The sequence below is a fragment of the Moschus berezovskii genome, chromosome X, assembly GCF_049115385.1.
Source record: "Moschus berezovskii isolate FMDL1 chromosome X, NW_MosBer_1.0, whole genome shotgun sequence".
NCBI classification, from domain to species: domain Eukaryota; kingdom Metazoa; phylum Chordata; class Mammalia; order Artiodactyla; family Moschidae; genus Moschus; species Moschus berezovskii.
The window spans coordinates 147,700,089-147,716,636 of record NC_142488.1 but is presented as its reverse complement, the minus strand read 5'-3'; the positions used below and the strand labels follow the sequence as shown (position 1 = coordinate 147,716,636).

Genomic DNA, 16,548 nt, shown 5'->3' with positions numbered 1-16,548 from the left:
CCCATCTATTTCCCATGCAGTGATGGGACCAGATGCCATGATCTTTGTTTTCTGAGTGTTGAGCTTTAAGCCAATTTTTTTCACTCTCCTCTTTCACTTTCATCAAGAAGCTTTTGAGTTCCTCTTCACTTTCTGCCATAAGGGTGGTGTCATCTGCATATCTGAGGTTATTGAAATTTCTCCCGGCAATCTTGATTCCAGCCTGTGCTTCTTCCAGCCCAGCGTTCCTCATGATGTACTCTGCATATAAGTTAAATAAGCAGGGTGACAATATACAACCTTATCATACTCCTTTTCCTATTTGGAACCAGTCTGTTGTTCCATGTCCAGTTCTAACTGTTGCTTCCTGACCTGCGTACAGGTTTCTCAAGAGGCAGGTCAGGTGGTCTGGTATTCCCATCTCTTTCAGAATTTTCCACAGTTTGTTGTGATCCACACAGTCAAAGGCTTTGGCACAGTCAATGAAGCAGAAATAGATGTTTTTCTGGAACTCTCTTGCTTTTTCCATGATCCAGCGGATGTTGGCAATTTGATCTTTAGTTAGCTATTATTGTACATTTTTCTTTTTGAATTTTATTTACCTGTTTTTAATTAGTAAAAATAACTCAAAAGACAAAAAAGTGTGTGCAAAACAAAAGGAAACTTTCCTTCCTCCCAGACTTCTAGTCCCCTAATCTGAGCTGCAATTATTGCTGTCAGTTTTTCATATTCCCTTTCAGGAATAATATAAGTTATACAAAGACATGCATAAACTACAGGTACTAAATTCCATGGGGCTGCAAGGAATCAGAAACAACTGAGCAACTAACACCATACAAATACATGTGCATATATTTCACACAAAAATGGAAGCATGGTGAAGATTGTTCTGTGAAAGTGTGTTCAGTCACTTTCTTGTGTCTTACTCTTTTTGACTACATGTACTGTAGCCCACTAGGCTCCTCTGTCCATGGAATTTTCCGGCAATGACGGTGGAGTGGGTTGCCATTTCCTCCTCCAGGGGATGCTCCCAACCAAGGGATTGAACCCATGTCTCCTATCGCTCCTGAATTGGCAGGTGGATTATTTACCACTGAGCCACCTGGGAAGTCCCTGCAAATTGTTCTGTACCTTGATTTAAAATTTTTAACAATATGTCTTGGGTATCTTTTAATATCAAGATATATATGTCTACCTCAGTTCAGTTCAGTTGCTTAGTTGTGTCAGACTCTGCAACCCCATCGACTGCAGCATGTCAGGCTTCTCTGTCCATCACCAACTCCCAGAGCTTACTCAGACTCATATCGGTTGAGTCAGTGATGCCGTCCAACCATCTCATCCTCTGTTGTCCCCTTCTCTTCCTGCCTTCAATCTTTCTCAACATCAGGGTCTTTTCCAATGAGTCAGTTATTTGCACCAGGTGGCCAGAGTACTGGAGCTTCAGCTTTAGCATCAGTCCTTCCAGTGAATATTCAGGATTGGTTTCCTTTAGGATTGACTGGTTTGATCTCCTTGAAGGGACTCTCAAGAGTCTTCTCCTCCACTATAATTCAAAAGCATCAATTCTTTGGCACTCAGCTTTCTTTATGGTCCAACTCTCACATCCATACATGACTACTGAAAAAACCATAGCTTTGGCTAGACAGACCTTTGTTGGCAAAGCAGTGTCTCTGTTTTTTAATATGCTGTCTACGTTGGTCATAGCTTTTCTTCCAAGGAGCAAGCATCTTTTAATTTCATGGCTACAGTCACCATCTGCAGTGATTCTGGAGCCCAAGAAAATAAAATCTGTCACTGTTTCCATTGTTTCCCATCTATTTGCCATGAAGTGATGGGACCGGATGCCATGATCTTAGTTTTTTGAATGTTGAGTTTTAAGCCAGCTTTTTTACTCTCTTCTTTCACTTTCATCAAGAGTCTTTTTAGTTCCTCTTCACTTTCTGCTGTAAGGGTGGTTTCATCTGCATATCTGAGGTTATTGATATTTCTCCTGGCAGTCTTGATTCCAGCTTGTGTTTCATCCAACCCGGCATTTCACGTTGGTGAACCTTATTCTTTCATTTCTCTGTATTGTGAACTTACATATGCTGAATCCTGTGAGGCTTTTCTGTTAATGTGAAAATTGGAAGATTATTTTTTACATTGTATACAGAAATTATCAAATTTATCCAGACGTGGAGAGAATAATAAAATAAACTTCCCTGAATCCATCACTCAGCTTCAGCATTTATCAACAAATGGCTAATCTTATTTCATCTATAAACCAACTAGGTCTAACAGACATCTATAGATCAAGCCACCCAACTCCAATAGGATACATATTCTTCTCAAATGCACACAAAACATTCTCTAGGATAGACTCTATATACATTAGGCCACGAAACAAGTATCAAAATTTTAAAGAAAACTAAAGTCCAAAATTCCTTGTGAATGTTAATGCAAAAATCCTCCACAACACATTATTAAACCAAATATAGCAACACTTTTAAAAGATCATACACCATAATCAAGTGAGATTTACCTCAGTAATGTAGAGATGATTAAAATGTGAGTATTAGTACAACTCAACATATTAATGAACAAAGGACAAAAATCATGTGATCATGTAATAGGTGAAGAAAAAGGGCTTGGCAGAATCCATTACCCATTCATGATAGACAAAACTCTCAGTAAACTAGCAACACAATGCAAGATCCTTAACTTGATGAATAACATTTAAGAAAAATTTATAATGTGATGAAAGACTAAATGTTTTCCCCTTGAGGTTAGGAACAAGTTAAGATGTCCACTCTTGCTATATTTATTTAACACTGTTGTTGTTCAGTCTCTCAGTCATGTCCGACTCTTTGTGACCCTGTGGACTGTAGCCAGAGGCTCCTTTGTCCATGGAATTTCCCAGGCAATAATACTGGAGTGAGTTGCCATTTCCTTTTCCAGGAGATCTTCCTGACCCAGGGATTGAACCCATGTCTCCTGCGTCTTTGCATTGGCATGCAGATTCTTTACCGCTGAGCCATGGGTAGAAGCCCATTTAACACTGTACTGGCAGCCAATGCAGTAAAGCAAAAAAAAAAGGGGGGGGGGATTAGAGGCATTTAGATTGGAAAGGAAGAAGTAATACTGTCTTTATTTGCTGATGATACAATCTTTTATGTAGAAAATCCTAAGTAATCTACTAAAAAGGTTCAGTTCAGTTCAGTTCAGTCACTTAGTCATGTCTGACTCTTTGCAACCCCATGGACTGTAGCACGCCAGGCCTCCCTGTCCATCACCAACTCCTGGAGTTTACTCAAACTCATGTCCATTGAGTCGGTGATGCCATCCAACCATCTCATTCTCTGTCGTCTCCTTCTCCTCCTGCCCTCAGTCTTTCCCAGCATCAGGGTCTTTTCAAATGAGTCAGCTCTTTGCATCATGTGGACAAAATATTGGAACTTCAGTTTCAGCATCAGCCCTTCCAGTGACTATTCAGGACTGATTTCCTTGAGGATGGACTGGTTGGATCTCATTGCAGTTCAAGGGACTCCCAAGAGTTTTCTCCAACACCACAGTTCAAAAGCATCAATTCTTCAGCACTCAGTTTTCTTTATAGTCCAACTCTCACATCCGTACATGACTACTGAAAAAACCATAGCTTTGACTAGATGGACCTTTGTTGGCAAAGTAATGTCTCTGCTTTTTAATATGCTGTCTAGGTTGGTCATAACTTTTCTTCCAAGGAGCAAGCGTCTTTTAATACTAAAAATGTATTGGAACTAATAAACAAGCACAGCAAGGTTACGAGATACAAGATCAATATTAAAAAATAAGTTGTATTTCTTTACACTTCAATGAAAAATCTGCAAAGAAAATTAGGAAAGCTTTCATTCATAACATAAAAAGAATGAAATAACTTGGGGTAAATTTAACAAAAATGGCATAAGACTTGGACACTGAAAACTGAAAAATGTAAAAAACTGTAAAAATGTGAAAAATATATTGTAAAAAATTGTAAAGTGAAAAATGAAAAAATTGTTACTGAGATAGTTTTTTAAATATCTAAATAAATGGATAAACATGTAATATTTATAGATTGAAAGAGTCACTTATTTTAAGGCTCTTCCAAATTTATCTATAGATCTAATTAAATCCCTATCAAAAACCCAAGTGTCTTTTTTGCAGAAATTGACAAGCTGATCCTAAAATACAGAAGAAATTGCATAGGACCCCTAATAGACAAATGAATCTTGCGGGGAAAAGAAAAAACAAAGTTGAGGACTCACACTTCAATTTCCAAACTTACCACAAAGCTACAGTAATCATGAAGAGTGGTACCGGCATAAAGTTAGATATGTGGACCAATGGAAAAGAATTGAGAGTCCAGAAATAAACCTACCTATGGAGACTTGACTTTTTATTGAACTATAGTTGATTTACAATATTAAGATATGTTAATTTCAGTATAGCAATTCAGTGTTTTTGCATATTATACTCCATTATAGGTTATCACAAATATTGGGCATAAATTCCTATTGTTGTTGTGTTAAGTCACCAAGTTGTATCCAATGTTTCGTGACCCCAGGGACTGCAGCACACCAGGCTTCCCTGTCCTTCACAATCTCCTGAGGTTTGCCCTAGCTCATGTCCACTGAGTCAGTGATGCCATCCAACCATCTCATCCTGTGTCATCCCCTTCTTCTCCTGCCTTCAGTCTTTCCCAGCATCAGGGTCTTTTCTAATGAGTCGGCTCTTCTCATCAGGTGACCAAACTATTGGAGCTTCAGCTTCAGCATCAGTCCTTCCAATGAATATTCAGGAATGATTTCCTTTAAGATTGACTGGTTTGATTTCCTTGCAGTCCAAGGGACTCTCAGGAGTCTTCTCCACCACCACAGTTCAAAAGCATCAATTCTTTGGCACTCAGCTTTCGTTATGGTCCAACTCTCACATCCATACATGACTACTGCAAAAGCCATAGCTTTGGCTATAATAGGCCTTTGTCGGCTAAGTAATGTCTCTGCTTTTTAAAATGCTATCTGGGTTGGTCATAGCTTTTCTTCCAAGGGGCAAGCATCTTTTAATTTCGGGGCTGCAGTCACCATCTGCAGTGATTTTAAAGCCCAGGAAAATAAAGTCTGTCACTGTTTCCATTGTTTCCCCATCTATTTGCCATGAAGTGATGGTATCATGTGACAAGTTGACTCACTGGAAAAGACTCTGATGCTGGGAAGGATTGGGGACGGGAGGAGAAGGGGATGACAGAGAATGAGATGGCTGGATGGCATCACTGACTCGATGCACATGAGTTTGAGTGAACTCCCCGAGTTGTTGGTGGACAGGGAGGCCTGGTGTGCTGTGATTCATGGGGTCGCAAAGAGTCGGACATGACTGAGTGACTGAACTGAACTGAACTGCACTGATGGTACTGGATGCCAAGATCTTAGTTTTTGTAATATGTAGTTTTAAATTGGCTTTTTCACTCTCCTTCTTCACCCTCATCAAGAGGTTCTTTAGTTCCTCCTTACTTTCTGCCATAAGAGTGGTATACAGTAAATCTTTGTTGCTTATCTGTGTTATGTATCATACTTTTTATCTGTTAATCCCATTTATCCCCCTTCCCCTCTCTTTCCCTTTTGATAACTTTAAGCTAATTTTCTATGAATGTGAGTCTATTTCTGTTTTGTAAATACATTCATTTATGTCATATTTTATATTCCACATATAAGTGATAAATGGTATTTGTCTGATTTACTTCATTTAGTATAATAATCTCTGGGTTCATCCATATTTCTGCAAATGGCATTATTTCATTCTTTTTTACAGCTGAGAAATATTACATGATCCTGGTGTTGAGAAAGATTGAAGGAAAAAGGAAAAGGGGCGACAAAGGATCAGATGGTTAGATGGCATTACCGACTCAATGGACATGAGTTTGACCAAATTCTAGGAGACAGTGGATGACAAAGGAGCCTGGTGTGCTACATTCCATGGGTCCCAAAGAGTCAGACATGATTTAGTGACTGAACAGCAACAATATTGCATGGTATATATGTACCACATCTTTTTTATCCATTCATCTGTCAGTGGACATTTGGGTTGTTTCCATGCCTTGGGTTTTGTAAATAGTGCTGCAGTGAACATTGGGGTGCATATATCTTTTAAAAGTAGAGTTTTCATCTTTTCTTGATAGATGCCCAAGAGTGGGGTTGCTGGATCATATGGTAGCTCTAATTTTAGTTTTTTTAAAGGAACTTCCAAACTGTTTTCCATAGTGACTGCACCAATTTACATTCCCACCAACAGTATAAGAAGTGACTGTTTGACTTTTTACAAATGTCCTAAGACCAATTAATGGGGAAAGAATACTGGTACAACTGGATACCCACATGCAGAAGAAAGAAGTTTGACCCCTTCTTCATACCATACAGAAATTAAAAGTAGATCAAAGATATAAATGTAAGAGCTAAAACTGTGAAACCCTTAGAAGAAAATACAGGAGTAAATGTTTGTGACCTTGGATTACACAATGGTTTCTTAGGTATGACATCAAAAGCAACAAGCAACAAAAGATAAAAGATTGGAGTTCATCACAATTAAAAACTTCTGTGCCTCAAAGAAGGCACAGAAGCCGACCCAAGAGTGAAAAGACAACTTATGGAATGGGAGAAAATAATTATAAATCATATATCTGATGAAAAGAATAGTATCCAGAACATATAAAGGACTTTTACAGCTCAATAATAAAAAGGCAAATAATCCAACTAAAAAAAAATAAGCGCAGGATTTGTATAGACATTTCTCCAAAGATGATGTATAAAGAAGTGACCAAAAAGCACATGAAAAGATGCTGAACATTATTAGCTTTGGAAAGGAAAGGATTAGTCACTAAATTGTGTCCAACTCTTTGAGGCCCCATGGACTGTAGCCCACCACACTTCTCTGTCCATGGGATTCTACAGGCAGGAATACTGGAGTGGGATGCCATTTCCTCCTCCAGGGGATCTTCCCCACCCAGTGATCAAACCTGGGTCTCCCACATTGCAGGCAGATTCCTTACCATCTGCGCCACCAGGGAAGCCCTTTAGCTATTGGGGGAATGCAAATCAAAATTGCTGGTGGCTTAGATGGTAAAGAATCTGCCTGCAATACAAAAGACTTGGGTTCAATCCCTGGGTGGGGAAGATCCCTTGGAGAAGGGAATGGCTACCCACTCCAGTATTCTTGCCTGGGGAATTCCATGGACAGAGGAGCCTGGCAGGCTGCAGCCCATGGAGTCGCAAAGAGTCAGACATGACTGAGTGACTAACACTTGCATGTTTTCAGAATAGCTATAATCAGCAAGGGAGATAATAAACATTGGCGAGGACGTAGAGAAATGGGAAGTCTCATAAACTCTGATGGAAAAGAGTTACATCCAGTCTGAGATTTACAGTCACTTTGAGAAAAACAGTTTGGCCATTCCTCAGAATGTTAAAAATGGAGTTACCCTGTGACTCAGCTCTTCCTTTTAGGCATATACTCAAGACGGATGAAAATATAGGTCCACACAAAGACTTGTATGTGAATGTTCACAGCAGCACTATTCCTAATAGCCCCAAATTGGAAGCCATTCAAATGTTCACCAATTGGTGAATGAATAAACAAAACGTGGTATACCCATATAATTGGAATGCTGGTCAGCAATTAAAAGAAGTGAACTACTCATGATACAACATGGATAAAACTCAAAGCATTATGATAAATTAAAGAAGCCAAGCAAAAAAAGACTTACATGATTTAATTTATGTGAAATATCTAGGAAAGGACTATTTGTCAGGCAGAAAGCACATTAGCGGCTCTGGATTCCAACTTTGGGTGTTCCACTAAACAAGTCAGAAAGTGCCTCACCTTTAACGACCCAGCATCGGAAGTCACAAAGCATTTTATGGCATAATCAGAGTCAAAGCCCACCTGGAATCAAGGAGAGGGAAAATTTGGCCCACCTCTGATGGGAGGAATGTCAAAGAATTTGGGAACCATATTTTTAAACTGCCACATAAACTCACAACCTATTTCTCAAAAGCAACAAAGGAAGCCAGAAGACACTGAAGTCACATCTTGAATGTGTTGCAAGAAAATCACTAGTAACCTAGCAAGGATCACCATTTTATTGGCGTTTTATCCCAATATTCAAGGGATATATAATTTATATTCAAATTTTAAAGTTTATTTATTTATGACTTTGCTGGGTTTTCGGTGCTTTGCTCTGGCTTTCTCTAATTGCTGCAAGCAGGGGCTACTCTTTGTTGTTGTACATGGACTTCTCATTGCAGTGGCTTCTCTTCTTGCAGAGTGCAGGCTTTAGTAGTTGTAGTACACATGTTGTGGATATGTGTGGTACATGTGTTGCCCTGCAGCATGTGGAATCTTGCCAGACCAGGGAGAGAACCCATGTCCCCTTGCATTGGCAGGCATATTCTTAACCACTGGACCACCAGGGAAGTCCTACGTTAAAATTTTAAGTGTCGAGTATCAGAGAAAAGTAAAGGCCCACCAGTACTTATAGGCTAGCACAACCTTAGTTGTCAACCTGACCAGAACAGTATAAGAAAGGAAAATTAAAGTTACAAACCAATTGTGTTACAAACATGGATTCAAAAAATCCTAAACAAAAGTTAATAAACCCAGTGGCGCAATATATAAAAACGATTGTAAATATATTATGATCTAATTGATTTATCTGAGGAGTACTAGATGAATTTTGTGCTTTTGAACTTGGTATTAGAGAAGGCTCTTGAGAGCCCCTTGGACTGCAAGGAGAACCAACCATTCCATCCTAAAGGAGATCAGTCCTGAATATTCACTGGAAAGACTGATGCTAAAGCTGAAATTCTAATACTTTGGCCATCTGATATGAAGAACTGACTCATTGGAAAAGACCCTGATACTGGGAAAGATTGAGGGCAAGAGGAGAAGGGGACAACAGAGGATGAGACGGTTGGATGGCAACACCAACTCGATGGACATGAGTTTGAGCAAGCTCTGGGATATAGTGAAGGACAGGGAAGCCTGGCGTGCTGCAGTCCATGGGGTTGCAAAGAGTTGGACACTACTGAGCGACTGAACAACAAGATGAATTTAACGTTAGACAATCAAATATGGTAATCTACTATAGTAACACATAAAAAGGTAAAATATCATTTGATAATCTCAATAGTTTCATACAGATGTTTGTGAAAATTCAAAATCTGTACATAATAAAAAGTCATAGGAAATTGGGATTGCAAGGGACATCCTAATCCTGATAAAGCTCTACAGAAAATTGATAGTCACTATCATACTTGGTGGTGAAACTCAGAAATCCTTGTTCAAGATCAAGATAAGAAACAGTTTACAGGTATCACCACCTTTATTTAATATTTTACTAGAAATCCTAGTTAATATCCTTAGGAGAAAAAAGATAAAGTTTTAGGGTTGGAAAGGAATAAACAAAACTGTTATTATTGTGTGTGTGCTAAGTCACTTCAGTCATTTCCGACTCTTTGCGACCCCATGGACCATATCCTGCCAGGCTTCTCTGTCCATGGGATTCTCCAGGCAAGAATATTGGAGTGGGTTGCCATTTCCTCCTCCAGGGGATCTTCACGACTAGGGGATCAAACCCATGTCTCTTACGTCTGTCTCCTGCATTGGCAGGCAGATTCTTTACCACTAGAGTCATCTTGGAAGCCCCAGGTTGTTATTTGAAGATTAAGTAAATGAATGACTGATAGTGGGAGCTGTATTTGTCACTGTTGGAGAGGGTATGACCATGACCATGTGAAGTCCCTCAGTCGTGTCCAGCTCTTTGCAACACCATGGACTGTAACCGACCAGGCTCCTCTGTCCATTGGATTTTACAGGCAAGAGTACTGGAGTAGGTGGTCATTTCCTTCTCCAGGGGATCTTCCCGACTCAAGAATCGAACCCGGGTCTCCCGCATTGCAGGCATATGCTTTACTGTCTGCACCACCAGGGAAGCCACCAGGGAGAGGGTAATTATAAATGAAAAGGCTAGAGTAAATCATGTGATACTGGATTAGAATTGGAGACATTACTATAGATTCATGTTTGCCTATAGGGACAGATGGATACATACAGAAATAATTACATATGTGTGCGTATGTTTGGATTAGTGTATTTCCTTCTAAGAGGTCCTGGGAACATTGACACCCCAGTAGCAATGAGCACACCCAGATCTTGGTTTCTAATTCCCATTCTCTAGTGAAAGGAACCAAAGCCCTTTGGAGAATGGATGATTCTAGGGCTGGGCCAGGGAAGATACAAGATGAGCCTGGAGCATCTTGTGGTTTCAGAAAGGAAGAAAGTGCTCAAAACATATAATGTCAAATGAATACAGGAGCTTCTAATGGTCAAACTGGAAGAATATAACCAATCAAATAAATAGTGTTGGAGTATAACTTAAATTATAAAATAAATACGTATGAGTCTATATTGATAATAATAAATCATTGAAAAATAAATAAATGGAAGAGTAGGGGCAAATCTCATATAAGAATACCAAATCAATTATGTAGTTCTGTGATCTGTTTTTCTGAATTTTTGTGCAAGGTTAGGTCTGCATCTAGATTCTTCTTCCTCCCCTCCTTTCTCCTCCTCTTCTTCTTCCTGCATGTGGATGTCTACTTATTCCAGCCCCATTTGTTGAAAAAACCGTCTTTGCTCCATTTGATTGTCTTTGCTTCTTTGTCAAAGATCAGTGGACTGTACTTGTGTGGATCTAATTCTGGGTTCTCTTTTCTATTCCAAAAGGAAGTTTTTAAAATGGCACTTCATTATGTACTAGTACACAGGAGGAGATGTTGTCGTTGTTAGAGAGGAGCTGATTTTAACAGGAGAAAATATGGTCATATATGCGTCTAGGTTGGTAGACTTGAGGGTGGGAGGATGAGGAATTTTCTTTTCTGAATGCGTTTCCCTTCTCAGTGAAAAAAAGAAGTACCTGAGCATGAGGATCGGGAAGCAAAAAGTAACTGAGTAAGTGGGAAGATTAATTTCTAGGAAAACATAATAGAATAACTAGGTAGTTTGAGCATCTGTTTGAGATTTTTGATCATCATTAATAATGATATTACATTAATTATTATATAATTATATTTAGTACTTTTGAGCTATGGTGTTGGAGAAGACTCTTGAGAGTCCCTTGGACAGCAAGGAGATCAAACCAGTCAATCCTAAAGGAAATCAATCTGAATGTTCATTGGAAGGACTGATGCTGAAGCTGAAACTCCAATACTTTGGCCACCTGATGCAAAGAGCTGACTCATTGGAAAAGACCCTGATGCTGGGCAAGATTGAAGGCGGGAGGAGAAGGGGATGACAGAGGATGAGATAGTTGGATGGCATCACCGACACAATGGACATGAGTTTGAGTAAACTCCCGGAGTTGGTGATGGACAGGGAGGCCTGTCATGTTGCAGTCCATGGCGCCACAAAGAGCCAGACATGACTGAGTGACTGAACTGAACTGAATATACATAATTGATTAATTAAATAAGTTAATTAATTAATTAAATCACACAGGGCTGTGTGATTTTTCTCGACATCATTCTGCTGCTTAGGAGCAGGCAAGGAATAGTTTGTCAATGGACTTTTCCCAAATGAGTGGGTGTAAGATAAGCCTGCAAGTAGAATTTTGTTTTTTTATCCTCATATCACGCAACCTCAGTATAGAGTCTGGTTGATAAGTTCTGGGTGCTTAATGATGCTGCCATGTTATCACTCTTCTATTCTTCCTCTCTTTTGGAAAGCTCAGGCAGTCATATGATGCCGGTTGCCACCCTTGATTAATGCTGTAATCAACTGTCCCTCTGGTCCTGCCTGGTCATCCAGTGAAGATTTTATCACTTGAACCACTATTTTCCTCTCCACTATTGGGAACTCAGTGCCCAAATGGTGCAAAAGACTGAGGGGAAGCAGTGCCCTCAGCAGACATCCAGATTTCAACTACTAGTGTCAGAAGGTACAAGGAATTCTTCCTGAAGCAACTAAAATAATTTTAAATAATTTAAAATAAATGAACCTTTAGTGAAAAACCTGAGTAGCTATCTGAGCAATTTTTTAAAAAAAGAACACATATTTTGAGCTTATACTGTACTGTATAAGCTGTACAGTACTGTATACTGTACTGTACCCCTATACTGTAGATACAAGGCATCTTTTATTTTCTGGAGACAGGCCACATTTTGCTTCTTGATCCTAATTGTCTTAGTACTCAACCTTATATCTCATTTATACTTTCAGATTATATTTAAGAATCAAGCAAGCCGGCCATATAACATCTACCCTCATGGAATCACTGATGTCAGTCCTTTGCACTCAGGGAGATTTCCAAAAGGTAAGCTTTACCTCAATTTTCTAAGTCTTACTTACCTGTAGATACAGATGAGGACACAGCCTCAACAACAGCGACTACAGTCATGCACATGTATCACCCCATCCTTAATTCTCTGAAGTTTTATTTTATTTAAAAATATGCCTTCATTTTACCTTCACTTTTTTATTTGTAAAATAATTATTAATTATTTTATTACAAATTATGTATTTGTAAAATAATTATTTAATTATTTTATAAATTATTTATTTGCTTGACTGTGCTGGGTCTTCATTGCTCCCTGCAGGCTTTCTCTAGTTATGGAGAGTGAGCTACTCTAGTTGTTGTGCCTGGGCTTCTCACTGCAGTGGCTTCTTTTGTTGCAGAGGCTCTAGGGCACATGGGCTCAGTAGTTGGGACGCAGGGGCTTAGTTGCTCCATGGTATGTGGAATCTTCCAAGGACTAGGGATTGAACCTGTGTCCTCTGCACTGGCAGGTGGATTCTTAACCACTGGACCACCAGGGAAGTTCTTGCCTTCACTTTGGAAGGATACTTTTGCTGGACATAGAATTCTGGGTTGGAAAGCCTTCATTTTTAAGCATTTCTGCTTTAGATTTTTGGCAGTTACCTCTGTATCTCAAAAAAATCATTTATTTGCTACTCCTTTGTTTTGCAACTTTATATACTTATATAAAGTTATTTATATATGGATTCTTAACCACTGGACCACCAGGGAAGTTCTTGCCTTCACTGTGGAAGGATACTTTTGCTGGACATAGAATTCTGGGTTGGAAAGCCTTCATTTTTAAGCATTTCTGCTTTAGATTTTTGGCAGTTACCTCTGTATCTCAAAAAAGCATTTATTTGCTACTCCTTTGTTTTGCAACTTTATATACTTATATAAAGTTATTTATATAAATATATATTTGTAGTTACAATATTATATATTTAATTTTGTGTTCAATAAGGATTTAGCATTATACCTCTTCCTATTCTAGTTGTTTTAGATTTTTATCAGTGTTTTAGTTCCTCAATTGGCAGAACTTTAAAAATATGCTAAATACCTACTTTTTACATCTTTATGATATGACACTAAGAGTACTAACAACTGTTCCCTTTGCAATTTCCTCTCATCTATTCTTCCATTTCTCAACTGCTGCCAGCCATACCTTTACTTTTATAAAATTAAAGCTGATAACATTTACAGTTTGTTCTTTAATTTTAAATAACTCCTTCCTTTTTCTATATATTTATTTTAAACTTTAAAAGTCAAAAACCAGCATTTATATTATTGTACTATGTGTTTCTTATTATAATAATATGAGTTTACTGCAGAACTAGGTGGTATGCTATGGTTATTCTTTTGTCTATAGTTCCAATGATTTTACTGTTACAGTCAAATGGATTATCCTTCTTTATTCTCCACCAGTACTTCAAAATCATGGTGAATTTTAGCTTGCAGTATATTGAAGTGAAGTGAAGTGAAGTGAAATGAAGTTGCTCAGTCGTGTCTGACTCTTTGCAACCCCATGGACTATAGCCTACCAGGCTCCTCCGTCCATGGGATTTTCCAGGCAAGAGTACTGGGGTGGGTTGCCATTTCCTTCTCCAGAGGATCTTCCCGACCCAGGGGTTGAACCGGGGTCTCCCACATTGCAGGCAAATGCTTTACTGACTGAGCCACCAGAGAAGTCTCAATATATGCAATATATTAAGACCATGCTAATATTACACATTTTGTGCTTGTATTCCTGAAGACTTTCTTTTATCAAGAGAAGAAATATATGACTTTTCACCATATCCGTAGGTCTTCCAGCTTCTTAATCATGCTATTTATTAGTATCTGATCCTTTTTTCTTCTAAAGATGTTCTTGTTGTTCACCAGCTTACTGTTCTAACATGGATGATATGCTTGCTAGGCCTTCTACAAAGCTGACATCTCTGGATTTCTTTATTTGGACTTGTAGGCTAGTGCCATTACCTCTCTTATCTTGTACATTTCTGGATTTTTATTTCTTTTGTTTTTCTGGAAATATATCTTCAATATACTTCTGAGTGCATTTAGTATATAGGGGATAAACTCTGTGAGTCCTTCAGTATGATATGATGTATAGCTAGGCTGGTTATAAATAACTTTCAGTCCTCTGTTTTCTAATCCTCATGGTTGCTGGTCAAAATTCGAATGCAAAATTGATTTGCATTCCTTTATGGGAGAAGGGCACAGAAACAGAATTCTGGGTAGATATTGAATGTGTACCCTGAAATTTGGGGGCATCTGCAAATCCAGTTCCTAGTAACTTGCTTTTTATGTGGAGAACTCTGCAGAAGAGAGGGTAAGAGTGAGGCAGCTTGCCCTTCCTGTTTGATCCCCCAAGGATGCATGTGTTTTTTTCTGTAAGAAATAGATACGGTTGCAAGTAGTTGGCTTGTTCTATTTTTGAAGATACCCTGTCTGAGAAGGCAGTGTGAGGGAAGCCAGAAATAATAGGCTTTTGGACATATCACTGGGTCTAACCAGAGCTGGTTGGGAAGAGGAGGGCTACAAAAGAATAGCTGAAATAAGCCTCTCTCATGGCATGGAAGTGCCCAGTGCTGGGGTCCTGATGGTCACTCCAAGGAAAGGATATGCCTCCCATAAAAGAAGACCATCATTTGGGCACCTGGCACACAAAAAGCATTGGTGACCAAACTGTAGAGAAAGTACTCACACAGCAGAATCTATTAAAAAACAATCTATTTCCCCTTTGCTCTAATACACACCTACCCTCACTCCCTATTATGTATGCTTCAGTTCAGTTCAGTTCAGTCACTCAGTCATGTCCGACTCTCTGCGACCCCATGAATCACAGCACGCCAGGCCTCCCTGTCCATCACCAACTCCCAGAGTTCACTCAAACTCATGTCCATAGAGTCGGTGATGCCATCCAGCCATCTCATTCTCTGTCGTCCCCTTCTCCTCCCACCCCCAACCTTTCCAAGCATCAGAGTCTTTTCCAGTGAGTCAACTCGTTGCATGAGGTGGCCAGAGTATTGCAGTTTCAGCTTTAGCATCAGTCCTTCCAATGAACACCCAGGATTGATCTCCTTTAGAACGGACTGGTTGGATCTCCTTGCAGTCCAAGGGACTCTCAAGAGTCTTCTCCAACACCACAGTTCAAAACATCAATTCTTCTGTGCTCAGCCTTCTTTATAGTCCAACTCTCACATCCATACATGACCACTGGAAAAACCATAGCCTTGACTAGATGGACCTTTGTTGACAGTAGTCCAGCAGCAGATTTCAATTACTGCTTCCATTCCTCACAGACATCAGATGCCACAAGTCTTGATACCACATGTGAATTAAAACTTCATTGTCCAGTCCTGTGGCATTAATTCAGGCCGATCTGGCTTTGATGTGTCTTTCTTTTTTTGGCACTTGGGTTTTTTTTTCCTTCTTGATGCATTTTAAGTTATACATTTAAAATCTTTCAAAATATCGTCTAGTGTTTCTTTGTATTTGTCCGAGTGGGGAGACCTGCCCATTTCAACTCAAACTAACATGCTAGCAGAAATCTCCTGTACCTATTTTTATTATAAAAAGTTTCATGAATCTTAAACTTATAAGAGGTGGCAAATTTAGTTTTCAGTTACTGGGAAACTTCATATGTACATATAAATTGGTATAGCCAATGTGATAATGATGTAATTACCAATATATGCCTTGTTATACTTCTAATCAAGCTATTTTGGGGTTTGCGTGTGGGTAGGTGTGAAACATTTGAAAGACATGCCAATTCTGCCAGGAGAAGTGTTCAAGTATAAATGGACAGTGACTGTAGAAGATGGGCCAACTAAATCAGATCCTCGGTGTCTGACCCGATATTACTCGAGTTTCATTAACTTAGAGAAAGATCTAGCTTCAGGACTCATTGGCCCCCTCCTCATCTGCTACAAAGAATCTGTAGATCAAAGAGGAAACCAGGTGAGTTCATCTCTTTCCAAGTGCTAAGTCTGAATCTGAAATGGAATGAAGAAGCATATGCATTTCCAAATAATATCTCCTATATTCTGCTCTCAGTGGATGTCTGCCTAAAGCCTTCAGAAAATATAAGAGTCTACAATATTGAGCAGGGAAAGAAGTGAGCTAGGTTTATGATAGCTTTTATTGACTTCAGTGTAATAAACTTGCCTGCTGGATGGACAGGACAGCCTGGGCCCTAGATTATTTCTATAACACTCATTCTTAGCCTAAAA

The 16,548-nt window shown here is 39.1% G+C and overlaps 1 protein-coding gene across 3 annotated transcripts in view; it reads left to right on the top strand.

Moving 5' to 3' along the window:
• The window catches only part of F8 (coagulation factor VIII), a 159,150-nt gene that overhangs the window by 58,957 nt on the left and 83,645 nt on the right, over positions 1–16,548 (top strand). For all 3 annotated transcript variants that reach the window (XM_055393490.2, XM_055393489.2, XM_055393491.2), the window contains 2 exons: positions 12,241–12,334; positions 16,062–16,276. In XM_055393490.2, the coding sequence (XP_055249465.1) occupies positions 12,241–12,334; positions 16,062–16,276 (309 nt within the window). The remainder of the gene's footprint in view (positions 1–12,240; positions 12,335–16,061; positions 16,277–16,548) is intronic.